Genomic DNA, 15,840 nt, shown 5'->3' on the forward strand with positions numbered 1-15,840 from the left:
TCCCTGCATCCCAGTGTGCATACTAGCCTACCCACCGTATCCGCCCTAAACTATTGAATATTACTAATGTCACATTACTGGAATGGATATGAGCAGGGGTGAGCAACCCACGCTTTTTTAACCAATCAGGAACGCTCTTTACATTTTTGCGCTTGTCTATAACGGAGCGGCCCACATTTCTGCCAATGTAAAAGTAGTAGCCCATCAGAAATGCTCTTGGCAAAATTGTGAAATTTCAGAATACAATTTTTTTTCCAATTGCATTTAACCTGGTAAGTTATTTATTATTATAAGTAGGCCCTATATAGATTTAAAGGCACGATGATGTAAGATTTTTGTAATAAAATATCCAAAAACCACTTGCACAGTGTGATACATTTCATGCAGTTGTGTATTTAGTCTACATTATGCCAAAAGTTTGTAAATTTAATTTCTAAATCCAGAGAAATTCCAATTTTAAATAATAGCACATCTTTTGTTATTGTCTTCTTCACCTTTAATATTTTGAAAATGCGACCTCTGGTAGCAAAAACGTTCATATTGTGCCAAAAACAGTCGTTGTTTCAAAAAAGAAAAAGTTGTTTCAAGTCAGCTATGGGCTTTTTTGGTATATAAAATGTGATTTAGGCAATGTTTTTGGAAAATCATTAACTTTAAACTTAAACATTCTGAACAACAGAACCATATTCTATTAGCAATGTTTTCTCTAAATATCTTGGCAGATATTATGAATTGTTCAATTTATTAATTGGGGGTGCATTACATTCAAAAGTATCATATGCCTACCGGAGCTTCAGCCTCGGAGGTTTGCCAGATGTAGGGCTCAAAATTTTTCTATACTACGGAGCCCCTTAAAGGACATGGTGAAGAAAAAAAATGCATCTGCGTGAACCAATCGAGGCGTGTCCAGCCGAATAGAGCGCAGAGCCCGCCAAAATGGGTTGGGCCTATATAAGTGCCATAGGATTCAGGTTAACTGAACTGAAGCGACGATCACTATTCGTGAGGCACAATACCGCGGCCGTCTACGCAATACTCGTTAACTGAGGTCACTGTGAGAGAATGAGAGTTTACCCATAGCGTCCAGCGTCGCAATATAAGTGTACCGTTTTCGAAAGGGAACTAAAGCACATTTGCATCAGTTAGCCCGCTCAATCCCGAGTTACTGTCGTTATCATTACTAAAGCCTACAGTTTGCTAGCTAGCTTTGCCGTAAATGCATATTACCTGGTTGCGATAATTTATAAAACAGCTCCGTCTCCTCATTTAAATTTCTTAAAAACAAGGATATCGAAGAGCCACCTTGATGAAGAACACCCGTCTCTGCAGTGAATATTTGACACCGGTTAGTTTTAAAAACTTTCATCTGAGAAAACCGGGATTCGCTAATCTGCTGTTACTGGTGAATGGGGCCGGACCGATTATCTCCTGTCCCATCCTGGTGAAATCTGGTGCCCACCAATGAGTTTAAGTGGGCGTGGTTTCAGCGCTGACAGCAGACATGCCCCCAGCATTTGAGAGCAGTTACTATACAGCAGATACCGCTTATTTTTTCAAGATTTTACTTATTGTATAAGTTATAGAAATAACTTATTGTATTTACTTACTTTACGTTTTTTTTAGGGCTGTCAAAAGATTAATCGCGATTAATCGCATCCAAAATAAAAGTTTGTGTTTACATAATATATGTGTGTGTACTCTGTTAATTATTATTTATAAATAAATACACACACATTCATGTATATATTTAAGAAATATTTGCATGTATATACTGTATATACATTTATATAATCTATAATATATATAAATATAAATGTTTTATATATAAAAATAATATTTTTTTCTTAAATATATACATGCTTGTGTGTGTATTTATATATAAATAATAATTAACAGAGTACACACACATATATTATGTAAACACAAACTTTTATTTTGGATGCGATTAATCTTTTGACAGCCCTAGTTTTTTTTAATCATTCAAATTTAGCTGGGTGGTTAATAACACATTTTTCAGTGGTGTGACTCAGAACACATTTAATATTGCTTTACACACACTTTAAATAAATTAAAATTCACACTGCTGTCATACTATGCATTTTTTTCTTTCAACACCTTTATTATAATAACAGCTCAAATTCATTTACAGTATAACACCAGCAATGCCCATGTAACGGACATAGGTGAGTAAGAGCTTTGTGTGTAGACCTCACTTCCCTGATCTCAAGATGTGCGCAAGAGACTGACGCTAGATGCTGTGGTCTTTAGTGTCCTTGTTAGCACACCCACCTCCCATGCTGCAGCAACTCTGGTTCGAGTCCGGCTCAGAGCGGGTCGAGTAGGACCACTTATATTTGGTGCCGTGACCCGGATGGCAGTGAGGTTTAGGGGATGAGTGTAACGGACGTAGGCCAAGAGCTGTGCGTGTAAACCTCACTCCACTGGCCTCAAGAGGCGCACTAACGGCTGTGGTCTTATGCTGCATTCACACCAAACGCGAATAGAGCGTCAGGAGCGAGTGATTTCAATGTTAAGTCAATGGAAAGGTGCGTTGACGCGCGTCTGGAGGTTTTGCGGCGCTATAGACGCGTTTCGCGCGGATACGATTCCACCTCATTCGCACATCCAATTCGCGCGAATGACGGGAATTGAGCGTCTTTTGCGATACGCCGGTTACACGCAAGTGGTGCTTTTTGTGCTTTTAACGCGTTTGAAGTGAATTTGCGTCTGGTGCCCGAGTTGAAAAATTTGAACTTTGGCGTCAATTCGCTCCGCGTTAACCAATCAGGAGCCTGCTTGCTGCTGTCACGTGGTAAAGTGACGTAATGAGAAACCCCGCATAATTAAAAAATACTACTATTGTGTCACAAAATGTAGTTTTAAGATTTTTTCAGATGAGATAAATCTGTGGTTTATTTATAAAGAGAGCGCCTATTTAAAATAATAATCTTGCGTTTTTGGAGTGGTGAGATCCAGTCGATCAGCGGCGCTCAGCGCTCATTAATCCCGGCTAGAGCAGCCTTTCCTCGGCCAGTCTTTCTGCCGCTGGCTCTGGTGGTAAACATGAGATAGAATTCGTCTTGTGTAGATCTAACAGGCGATCTTTGGGCTCATGAATCTATCTTTTGTTGTCTGCCAAATCGTTTTGACTGAGGGCAAAGAGAAGTTTAATAACTTTATTTTTTAGGATATTTAAATATACATGCAGTGACGATAATGTAGGCGTTGCCTGGACCACATTTGTGTGGCTATTAATGTTTAATATATACTTTTAATGAAAATGAAAAGAGGCAGAGTGGTGTTTTATGACATATTCTCCTGGAGCGCCTTGAACGTGCGTCTATTTTGCTTCAAACGCTAGATTTATACGCGCGTCCAATTCGCTGTGGTCGCGCGAATGGATTCAAAATGTTCAAGCGTCCAACTAGACGCGGTAGACGCGATTTTGACGCTTTATTCGCGTTTGGTGTGAACGCAGCATTAAGAGTAGCGTGCCCGCCTCCCACGCCACATGCAAACCCCGGTTTGAATCCCGCAGATTATATGGGTTTAAAAGTTCATAATAACAATTACAGGCATTTTTCATAGGAACTCATAGATCAAAGATTGTCATTTACTGAACGAGAGCCCGTTTGAAGATCAAGCTGGTTTAACTACGTTACACTTGGCAAACCTGGTGCAGATGTATGATGACTGGACCTGACAAGAGTTTCTGATGCAAAGAATCTTGGGAGCAACATGTCTATCTATCATTTCACTTTGAAAGGCCCTGTTTAGAGGTTCTTTTAGCACTTATGTTTGGAACAGAGGCAATAATATGAATCATATGAAGTGAATCATAAATCTGGGCTGCAACAGATAAGAAATATGTTCATATAAGTATAACAGAATGTCACCACACATAAAGTAACCTCACAATGTATGTAAAAACATAATTTCATTTTTTTCTTCTTCTTTGTGCTTCTGTATTTAGCATTACATGTCACTCCAATTTAGAGCAATAGGCACAAAGTACCTCCCACATATCCACATCTAATCATGCAATACAAAGAGTTTTTTTGCCCTTCTGTTTCCATCGGTGCCTACACTTCACATTTAAAAGCAGATTTCTGAAACAATTTAGGTAAAATAATTAATACATAAAAAAAAAAAAAAAATTTTAATTAAAGCAAAAGATTTTAAAGATTAAAGATTTTGTTACAAATATACAGTACTTACATAGCATCTGCGATCTAATGTACAGTGATGTCAAGTATTGTATTTACAACATTCGAAAATGGGTACAATTTAATGCATGAGCACAGAATTTTTGGGGTTGCTCTTTTGAAATATTTATACCCAGATATGTGTGATACATCCTTTTATTGTTTTTTCTGAGTGGCTTTTGTCATGCTGCAAGCACAGATGTGGTTCATTTGCATGAAAAGTTTTAGGCTCTGTGGATTTTATTGAATCCTCCATGGATGCAACACAAAAGTTTAATATGAAAAACAGGTGTCCGGTGGCAAAATCTCCACTAACCCACTAAATGAGGCCGTCTGCTCTTGGATAGGCTGCACTAAATTTGGGTAAAAATGTCCTGCCACTATATTTGGAACCTGAAGGGTTGTGGCCTTTATAACCTCACCATCCTGGGACACCATTATGCCATCCATTGGCGTTTATTCTGAAATAATGTTTGCGAGCAGCGTACAAAAATGTTCAAACGTTTGATCTGATTATCTACGACGCAAAGATAGCAGCATCCGGGTCATGTGCTTAGGGTTGAATATGACAGTCGAGCAACTTGAGGCTTCGAGAAGAATGGCAATGCAACAGCTTTCTCCTGGAATATATAACTCCACAACTGCACCATTTACTCCATCCAGGCTCCTATAACTCTGTGGGAGGCTGTAATCCCATTCATGTCTTCGAGGAGAATTCCCTGAATACCATGAGCCGTCCCTTGAGCCATTACAGCGAAGCAGCAATCTTTCCGCCTGCTGGTCACACCTCGGTTCCCGTCGGATACTTTGTTAGGGGGCGGGAGAGCAAAGTGCGTGTGACGCATCTCCGACACAACAGAGCTGCAGGAGCTGCATGCCATAGCGGCCTGGAAGCCCCTCCGGAAGTTCTCATTGAAGAAGCCGTAGATGATCGGGTTAACACCACTGTTGAAGAACGCCAGCCAGTGAGCTACAGGAAAGAGATAGCTGCTCAAGAAGTCAATCTGTTGACGGTCCAGATCCTGATAGTCCGTAAGAAGCATCAAAGTCCAAAGCGGCAGCCAGGACACCATGAACAGAACAGCGACCATGATGAGCATCTTGATGACTTTCATCCTCCTCCTGGAGCGAGCTCGATTCTCACGGAGGTTGTTGGAGAGTTTGGCAGCGATGCAGCCGTACATGATGCTTATGAGTCCCAGCGGGGCCAGATACACATGGATGAAGATCACTGTGGTGTAAATTCGCCGCATGTCGGCTCTCGGCCAGTCCTCGAAACACACAAACAGTGGGTACATCTGGTTGTCCTGGACCATGTAGATGTCATCCAGGTGAATGACGGTCAGAGTTGCAGCAGAAGGAAAGATGATGGCAAAAGCGAGCAGCCAAATGAAGATGATGGCGAAGATCGCAGTGACCGGCCTCAGGCGGTGATGGAAAGGGTAAACAATCCCGGTAAACCTGTCGATAGACAAGTGTAATGCTTAAAGGTATAATTCACCCAAAAATGAAAATTAGCCCATGATTTACTCACCATCAAGTCATAATAGGTGACATTCTTCTTTCAGACGAATACAATCAGAGTTATATTAAAAAATGTCCTGGCTCTTCAAAGCTTTATAATGTCAGTAAATATCCATCTATCCATCATAAAAGTAATCCACACGGCTCCGGGAGGTTAATAAAGGCCATCTGAAGCGAAGCAATGCGTTTGTGGAAGAAAAATATCCCTATTTAAAACTTTTCTCTAACTTCCGCTAACTGCCGTACGTGCATTCCCGAGATACTGGCGTTCCAGCGTATGACGTAGGACCAGTGAATCATTTTCGTCATAATTTGCGTCAACAACCTTTTTTCACTGACGAAAAACGAGACGATAACTAAATAAAAACTAGTGTTGGATGACAAAAACTATGACGAAAACCTACTGTCATTTTCATCAGCAAATAAAAACGAGACGAAAATGTTAGGGAGGGACGATTAGGGAAGAGATCCAGTCAGAACTGATATCCTTTGTAACATATGCACACATTTGAGTTGAACGTGTTGAACGTGCTGGAAAACACGGTGCTGTTGCGCTTCTACAGGCTCACGCATCCCCAATACAGCGCTCCAGAGCGGTTCACAATCAATGAATAGCGCACATTTATACCAGGCAATTGTTTATGAACTAATGCTGATGAATAATGACAATGTTTACTTTACGATGCTTATATAGTAATATGTTTTAGACGGTTGTAACAATGCATATTTTATCTCCCTCATCTGAACTTGAATGAGCATCCTGCAACTGCAATAGTAAGGCGCAGACATTTCAAAATAAGAGTCAATGTGTATTTCGAGCTTGTTTATTATTAAAAGTCACGCATTATATATTCGTTTTTGCTTACACAATAAACTGTATTTAATTTCATTCCCATTTAATTCATGGTCAGGAGGAAAGACCAGTATTTGACACAAATTCAATAAAGTATCAGGGTTATAATACTTAACTAAAACCATTTAAAGCCGCACTAGGTAACTTTTGCTCTCGGGCTCCCCCTACAGTTGTGAAACAGTATTGTCCTCTACTACTGTCGTAAACGGCCACTCTACATCAGGGGATGCACGTGCATTTGTTGACATGACAACTATGATAGCCCTGAACTCTGCAGGAGTTCACATGCAGGTGTTCTGCTTGCGTCGCGTGTGAAATGTCTTCATCCCAGGTACAGTGGCACATGTTTCAGCATGTCATATGAATACAATTTCATGGGTTTTATTTTTTTCAAACGCCAAATGATCGCGATGCTCACGTTTACAAGCCAGCGTCATTATAGTAGCCTAGTCTATTGGTTCCCGTTTTACAGAATCTATATGATACTTCAATTCAATGTTTGAGTGGTAGGTAATAACCATATATCGTCAATATTATAATATCAAGCTACCATAGATGAATCTGCAAATTCGAAAAATCGATTTGCATTAAAGCTTGAGGAAAGACAAATAAACCAATATCACAGACATGTTAGGTATCCTAAAATATGATTTTGTATGTATTACGTATTTACTTGCAAGAATGTAGCCCCTCCTCCTTCAGCTCACGCCAACGAGCAAATGCTGGCCCAATGTTGATCCTCGTCCTGCCTTTAATCCGATCACTTTCTCGTTTTCTCTTTTTGCTTTCCTCAGACAAAACCTTTGCTTTCTTATTTTTCTGTGCTGCTTCGGCCATGACTATAACATTCGGCAAACAAATGATTTGCGAGCGATTTTTTCACGCACGTCCGAATTTAAGGAAGTGGGGATGGTGGTGGAAGTGACGTATATGCCGTAAAGCAGTTTAATTTTGTAGTTCTTTTTGTTCTCGGGTTACTACCCGAAACCCGAAGTTTAAAAGTACGATTAAAAACGATACAGACCCCGTCAGGCAATGGCAGACGTGTCATTCAACCTATTGTAAGTCAATGTATCATCACAAGAGTTTTGAAAATATATTATGAAGGTTGAAAAGTTACCTAGTGCTGCTTTAAAAAAATCTTCATTACTTAAAACTAGATAAATGTTAACTGAAAAAGAAAAAAAAAACGCATTTGAAGCTTTAGCTTAACCTGATATGGCCTACTAACTAAAACAGAAATACAAAGTTATAAAAATTATATAGATGTTTTTAAAAAACAAACAAAAAAGTGAATTGAACTCCCAAAACGTACTGCCAGATTCTGGAAGATGAATTCTTCAAACAGTGGTACTAGAGGATGTGGTGCTGGTCCTTCAAGAGTCACTCTCAACCTATCTGTCCATAAAGCCTATAAAAAAACCTTCTTAATGTATTTTACAACACTTCAGCTTGTGATTCTTATCTAGTGGGGGTCATTTTTTAGGATTCTTTACCTAACTGAAGTCTCTGAGATCCTGACACCTTGCACTTCTGGAGACTCCAGGCAGGTTGCAGCTCTGGAAAATGGTGGCGCTGGAGACTAAAGGGTTCCTGATGGTTTCACCCTTAATTCTTCACCTTAATTCTTCATTCTTTTGCAGTTAACAGGTGTCTTTTCTTCACCACCTGTTTTTGTCTGACCCTGCTGACCCAACGAGCATTTCACTGTCCAATGGTCATGCCTTAACTGCAATGTCTAGTATTGCATTAGTATTGCATCCTTCTCATGGGCATTTAAAGGTCCCATGGCATGAAATTTTCATTTTATGAGGTTTTTCAACATTAATATGAGTTCCCCTAGCCTGAATATTGTCCCCAAGTGGTTAGAAATGTTGATCGGTGTAAAACCGACTTCTGGCTGTCTTTCTCTGCCTTTGAGAAAATTACAGGCCAGACGAGCCAATCCTGAAGTCTCCTGGTTTGACGTCCAAGCAGGAACGGCTACCTCCCTTTACTCCGCCCAGAGAATCTGGCACGCCCATGCAAACGCTCGAGAGATCATTGCATCATTGCTTGTGAACGAGTGAACACAGGCAGTTTCTCAGTGTTTGGATGTACAAATGAAAACAGAAGTCTTTCTTCAGTTCCTTCTGATCTGTGATTTCTGATGTGTAGCTAATTATTTATTATTCGTGCACACAATGCGGCTTCTCTCTCTCCCGACAGAACGGTGTTTTCGTGTTTTCTATCTTGTGAGTCAGTGTTTTTGTACGTCCTCGTCGCGTCTATCTGTTCTTAAATGTGCATACAGTCGTTTCTGCTCAACATCAGCAGAGTTGACAGCTCGGCCTTCAACATCCCCGACCCCCAGTACTGCATCTGGCCCACAGCGGAGGCACCAAACGCGGCGTGAGATTAAGCAGAAAGGGGGGTAAGCGTGAGGGTATCCGGCTAGGCTAGCCAGCTATTCCCACAATAAACTGGATTACATTCGATTACTGCTGTTGTGTCTTTGTTTGCGCTGTGTACTCAATGCGTTTTACTGACGCTTTTCATATGATTGGAACATATCTATAAATAATGCTTTAATCAACACTTACTAACTCGTTCATCTCGCTGTAATGGTAACTTACTTTGCATGTGTTACAAAGCTGGTAGAATAATGATGAATACGGACTCGGCGTGACTGTGACTCGTGTTTATTCAGAACTCTCAGATACAAACACAATAAACTCGCGCTGACTGACAGCGCTCTCATAACTCAGTAGTTACTATAAATAACTTTGTTAGCAATCGCTCCATCTCCGTGATGTCCGGTTCGCGAACGAATCATTCTTTTGAATTCTTTTAATCTTTTTAGTGAACCGAACCAGTTCACCAAATCGGACTGAATCGTTCTAAACGGTTCGCGTCTCGAGTCAGCGCTGATCCATAATTTACTAAAGTTACTAACTTTCTGACATGAGTGACAGTCCCTCCGACTAGAAATAAACTAATAACCTGAAGTATATTCTAGTAACTACAACAGTTCACCCTGAACTGAGACATGCTGAGAACTGATGTGAAGTGAACTCAGGTCCATCCGTCTCTCTGGCAGCAGCTCGTGCGTCGTAGACCTCGTTAAACCACGCCCCCTCCGCTCATTTAAAATGCAAAGATGTCAGCCAATCACAACAGTGGGCGTTTTTACTGATGTCTCACAGCAGACACGCCTCTTGAAGCAGGGCATTCAGCCACAGGGCAAACAGCAGTATAGAAAAAATGCCTTTTATTTCTAAATTATGACATTTTATGATGTAAAAATCATACTAACAATATAAGTACACCTCAGGAAACACTATAAAATAATAGAAAAATGCCATGCCATGGGACCTTTAATACTTTTTGACTTTTCAGTCTGAGTTAAATCTCTTTTTTGGCTCAATTTATCTGTAAAAGAAAACATGCCTATTAATTCTGCACACCTGAATATAAGGTGATTTTCATTTCCAGCCTTCATGAACAATTATATATCACTTATACATTATTAAATACTAAATCAATAGTAGTTATTAGGATTACTGTGGTTATGAATTGGTCAAATGTGCCTGGAAAAAAAATATGATCAGAAAATCAACGTGCCTAATAATTCTGCACTCCCTGTAGTAACACTTCCGCGGATATTCCGTATCATAACAAGCAAAAGATTCTCAACTGAAAAAAACGTTGCGCTGCCAAAACGCTCTCAAGCGCTCACAGCGAGATGTTTTCAGCAGAGCACCTAGCGTTTTCAGCCGGCTAAAAACGCTTTGGTGGACACGCAGCATATTCTCACCGGAGCGTCCTACGTCATACATTGGAACGCCAGTCTCTCATGAACGCGCGTATGACAGTTAGCAGATTACAGTTTGCTTCAGAAGGCCTTTATTACCTTCCCGGAGCCGTGTAGACAATACCATCATAAGGGCAAGTGTGCGACCACACAGGGCCTCGCGCCTGGCCTGCATTTCATGTAGTTTATGTATAATTTTTTATTTCTGTTTTTCTATACTAATCCTAATTTTAAAAAAAAATCTAAAAATACTAATCATTACCTGTCAATTGCTATGGCAACCAGGGTGAAGACAGAAGCAGACACTGACATGCCCTGGACCAGGTTGCTCATAGTGCAGGTGATCTGGTTAAAAGGCCAACCTGTCGAGAAATCAAGGACAGGATTGTCACATGAAGCAGAAATCTGGCGACTGTGATTATGATGATATTGATGAATATGAAAATCATAATATTGTATACACTGTAAAAAAATATCGCCTTGGTTTTACTCAAAAAAAGTAGTTTGAAGTCATCTAATTTGAAGACATCTAATTTGTGTATGACCAAATAGACTTTATATGTTTTCAACATGCACCCTTAATAGTGATGTGTCGTTCATGAACGATTCGGTCATTTTGAACGAATATTTAATATGACTCCAGAACAACGGGTTGTCTCAGAGAGCGATTCGTTCATTTTGTGTTGACCGCGCATGTACAACATCCCATATGTTCTGTACAGGAAACAGAATTGATTAGTTCACCTCTCGAGTCTTCGGGTTCGAGTCATTCGTTCATCAAGTTCCAGCCCCATAGGCAAGGCTATGCAGTCATACAGAAAAGAAAACAGAAACGATTAGTTCATTTCTCGAGTCTTCGGGTTCGAGTCGTTCGTTCAAGTCCCCATAGCCTGAATGCAGAAACAGAAATGATTAGTTCATCTCTCGAGTCTTTGTGTCCGAGTTTCGTTTTTTGTCACGTGACGTGACAGCCGTGTTGGATACAGAAATTAGTTAATTCACAACCTTCCTTACAAACAAGTGTGTACTTTTTGTTATTTTATTTTTTTAGCTAGTATAATAATTGATTTTCCTATGAAGCCTGGACAGATTGGTTTGGTCAGAATGGATAGGCACAACAAATGTTTATTGCACATATCTACTGATTATTTTATAATAATAAATATATTACCACATGCCGTCAATAATACGACTGTAATGTTGTATATGTTGCGAGACACGCAGACCCGAAGACTCGAGAGATGAACTAATCATTTGTTTCTGCATTCAGCCTATGGGGACTTGAACGAACGACTCGGACCCGAAGACTCGAGAGATGAACTAATCTTTTCTGTTTCCGGTGACTGCATAGCCTTGCCTATGGGGCTGGGACTTGATGAACAAATGACTCGAACCCGAAGACTCGAGAGATGAACTAATCTTTTCTGTTTCCGGTGACTGCATAGCCTTGCCTATGGGGCTGGGACTTGATGAACGAACGACTCGAACCCGAAGACTCGAAAGATTAACTAATCGTTTCTGTTTCCGGTGACTGCATAGCCATGCCTATGGGGCTGGGACTTGATGAACGAACGACTCGAACCCGAAGACTCCAGAGATGAACTAATCTTTTCTGTTTCCGGTGACTGCATAGCCTTGCCTATGGGGCTGGGACTTGATGAACGAACGACTCAAACCCGAAGACTCGAGAGATGAACTAATCTTTTCTGTTTCCGGTGACTGCATGGCCTTGCCTATGGGGCTGGGACTTGATGAATGAATGACTCGACCCGAAGATTCGAGAGATTAACTAATCTTTTCTGTTTCCGGTGACTGCATAGCCTTGCCTATGGGGCTGGGACTTGATGAACGAACGACTCAAACCCGAAGACTCGAGAGATGAACTAATCTTTTCTGTTTCCGGTGACTGCATAGCCTTGCCTATGGGGCTGGGACTTGATGAACGAATGACTCGAACCCGAAGACTCGAGAGGTGAACTAATCTTTTCTGTTTCCGGACGCATGTATTACATATGAGGCTGTCACGGCCCAGATCAGACATGATGACGGAACTAACTGCTCGAACCCAAAGACACGAGAGGTGAACTAATCTTTCTAGGGAACAGACGTGACTAAATGTGAAGTGACAAAAGAAAGAACGATTTGGATCGGGAGGTGAGGTGAACTAACAGACTGGCCATGGCTGCATTAGCTTATAGGTTATTTTTTATTCCAAAAGTACTAAATGTGTTAAAAAATGTAACATGTAACATTTGAAAATGAACGAAATTACTTGAAAAAAGATTTGTTCATTTTGCTGAACGAGATTCAAAAATCTGTAAATTGATCCGAACTTCCCATTACTAACCCTTAAGTAATTTGAACTAAATGTTCCTTGTAAACACAACTCAAATACTTTGTATAACAGAAACATAATTCAACTAAACACCAAAAATATTACATATAAAAATTAGTGATGTGTCGTTCATGAACGATTCGTTCATTTTGAATGAATCTTTAATATGACTCGGGACTACCGAGTTGTCTCAGAGAGTGATTCGTTCATTTTGTGTTGACCGCGCATGTGCATTACGCTGAATCTGTACTGGAAAGAACAAAAATGATTAGTTCATCTTTCGAGTCTCGAGTCTCGAGTTCGGGTTTGAGTCTTTCGTTCTTCCTGTCAGTCCCATAGAGTCTATGCTGTCAGTAGCGGAAACAGAAAAGATTCGTTCTTTCGAGTTCGGGTTTGAGTCTTCCGTTCTTCCTGTCAGTCCCATAGAGTCTATGCTGTCAGTAACGGAAACAGAAAAGATTAGTTCTTACGAGTCTTTCGGGTTTGACGTTTGAGTAATTCCACGTGACTTGTCACTGTATTGAACACTAGTTCACAACCTTTTTACTAACAAGCACGTAGTTATTTTTTTATTTTATTTTTATTTTTTTATATATAATTCTCAGTTAATATCAGACATATAAATATGGGAAATATATTGACTATTCAAGTCTAACATCACAAATTCAAGTAAATTAGACTATTACTCGTTTTGAATCAACTGTATTTTATTTTTCTCTATTGAGTTATATTATTTTTTTTTCGTTCTTGTGTTATTAATTAATAAAAATCAGTTTAAAAATGTTACCTAAACCTTTGTAACATAGCTTATAGGCCTATAGCACCTATACAAAAACATATTACACACACATATATCTATCTATCTATCTATCTATCTATCTATCTATCTATCTATCTATCTATCTATCTATCTATCTATCTATCTATCTATCTATCTATCTATCTATCTATCTATCTATCTATCTATCTATCTATCTATCTATCTATCTATCTATCTATATATATATATATATATATATATATATATAGTGTGTGTTTGTGCTATATGATTCAAAATGAGTAATAGTCTAATTGACTTGAATTTGTGATGTTAGACTTGAATAGTCAATATATTTCCCATATTTGTTTATGTCTGATATTAACTGAGAATTAAAAAATAAAAATAAAATTAAAAAAATAACTACGTGCTTGTTAGTAAAAAGGTTGTGAACTAGTGTTCAAGACGAGAAGTCACACGTGACAAAAGAACGAATGGCTCAAACGTCAAACCCGAAAGACTCGAAAGAACTAATCTTTTCTGTTTCCGTTACTGACAGCATGGACTCTATGGGACTGACAGGAAGAACGAAAGACTCAAACCCGAACTCGAAAGAACGAATCTTTTCTGTTTCCGCTACTGACAGCATAGACTCTATGGGACTGACAGGAAGAACGAAAGACTCAAACCCGAACTCGAGACTCGAGACTCAAAAGATGAACTAATCATTCTGTTCCCGGACCTGTGTCACATGGCCCAGCCCCAGATCAGAGTCAGACACAGACGAGTCGACAACTAACGTCTCGAGGAGTTCGAAGACACGAGAGGCGGAGAACAAACGTGATAAATATGAAGTTGCAAAAGAAAGAATGTCTTGGATCAGGAGGTGAGGTGAACTAACAGAGTTAGACTGCAATAGCCTGACCCAACAACTAATCAATTAATTAAACGTTTCAGTTTCTTATCATTTGGCTTTGGTTGCAGTACCCTATAGTTTATTTTTATTTCGTTTTACAAATGTAATCAACATTTTCATAAGTACTAGATGGGTTGGGCTATTTAACATGTCATTTTAATTATATTTTTCTGAAATGAACGAAATGACTCGAAATGACTCGAAAAAAGATTCGTTCATTTTGCTGAACGTGACTCAAAGATCCGAGTCAGTAAAATGATCTGAACTTCCCACTACTAATATAAATAACTTAAGTGAATATACTTATACAAGATGCATTAGTTCTATTTCACTATATGTAATAAGCAGTATGCCGTAAAGACGAACCACAATACTGCTATAAAAGGTTGCTCATTGAGTAAAGCAATTCAGATGATGCACTGCCTTGTCGTCAGCCTATAACGTCAGGCTCCACTTGTCACCACCACGGTAACCCCAAAACTCCAAAAACGTTTCTAAATCCCAACTTAATAAAACATTACACAATAATAACAAGCCATCTACTTCATTTATCTTGCTTCAAAACATATGAAGATAAATAAATTCAACATCTCTTCCAATTAAATCTCACTCAAAGCATTCTGGGAATTAGAAATCTCCTTACCCCCAGTAAGTATTGTACACAATAAAATTAATTTGTGATAAAATTTTCATAGAAATATATTGATCAAGCAGCAAACATCCACAAAACAACAACGGTCACGCCTGATGTAGACAATGCTGTTATAAAATTACCCTAAAATATGAAATATGGGAAAAATGTATGTTGCAATATTATGGAAAAATATGTCATCACTATGTGAAAAGGGTTCACTGCATCAGCCAAACCCAGCAGTAAATATTTTAAGTAAATGTAACTTAAATAGTTGTAAATGTACATGTCTACAAAGCCTTGTCTGGATTACTCAGGAAAATAAGTGCAATATATAATTATACAAAATACTTTTTTGCTACAAATCCATATTAAGTGAGCTACTCAAATAATCCAAGTAAAGTAACAAACAAATATTTATTTGAATAATTTTTTTTTATGTTACACTTGCTGCCTCAATGATTCATTTTTATCAGTGTATGATGGTCACATTAATGCAGATGATATTGATAATGATGGCAATGATAATGAAGATGATGACCCACCGACCTGAGATGAGGCTGTCAATCAGTGTGGTGGGCACACAGAACACGCCCACCAGCAGATCACTAATGGCCAAGTTCAGGATGAAGAGATTAGTGACCGAACGCATGTTGCGGTTCCTGATGACCACCAGGCAGACAAGTCCGTTCCCCACGACACAAAGGAGCAGCACCAGCAGGTACGAGAAGATGTAGCTGATCGCCATCCCTGCCGAGTGGATGTAATACGGCAGGAGCGTGCAGTTGTCCGAAGTGAGGTTGTCAGCAGAGTGGTTCAGGGTCAT

General features: G+C 39.4%; 1 protein-coding gene across 1 annotated transcript; it reads right to left on the reverse strand.

Annotated features, from left to right (window-relative positions):
• Positions 1–4,855: 4,855 nt before the first annotated feature.
• Positions 4,856–15,840, reverse strand: npffr1l1 (neuropeptide FF receptor 1 like 1; the record flags this gene model as incomplete). The annotated part of the gene is made up of 3 exons (XM_079804241.1): positions 4,856–5,666; positions 10,638–10,737; positions 15,564–15,840. The coding sequence occupies 3 exons, from the start codon at positions 15,838–15,840 to the stop codon at positions 4,856–4,858; spliced, it is 1,188 nt and encodes a 395-aa protein (XP_079660367.1).

The sequence above is a fragment of the Gobio gobio genome, assembly GCF_949357685.1.
Source record: "Gobio gobio genome assembly, chromosome: 22".
Lineage (NCBI taxonomy): Eukaryota > Metazoa > Chordata > Actinopteri > Cypriniformes > Gobionidae > Gobio > Gobio gobio.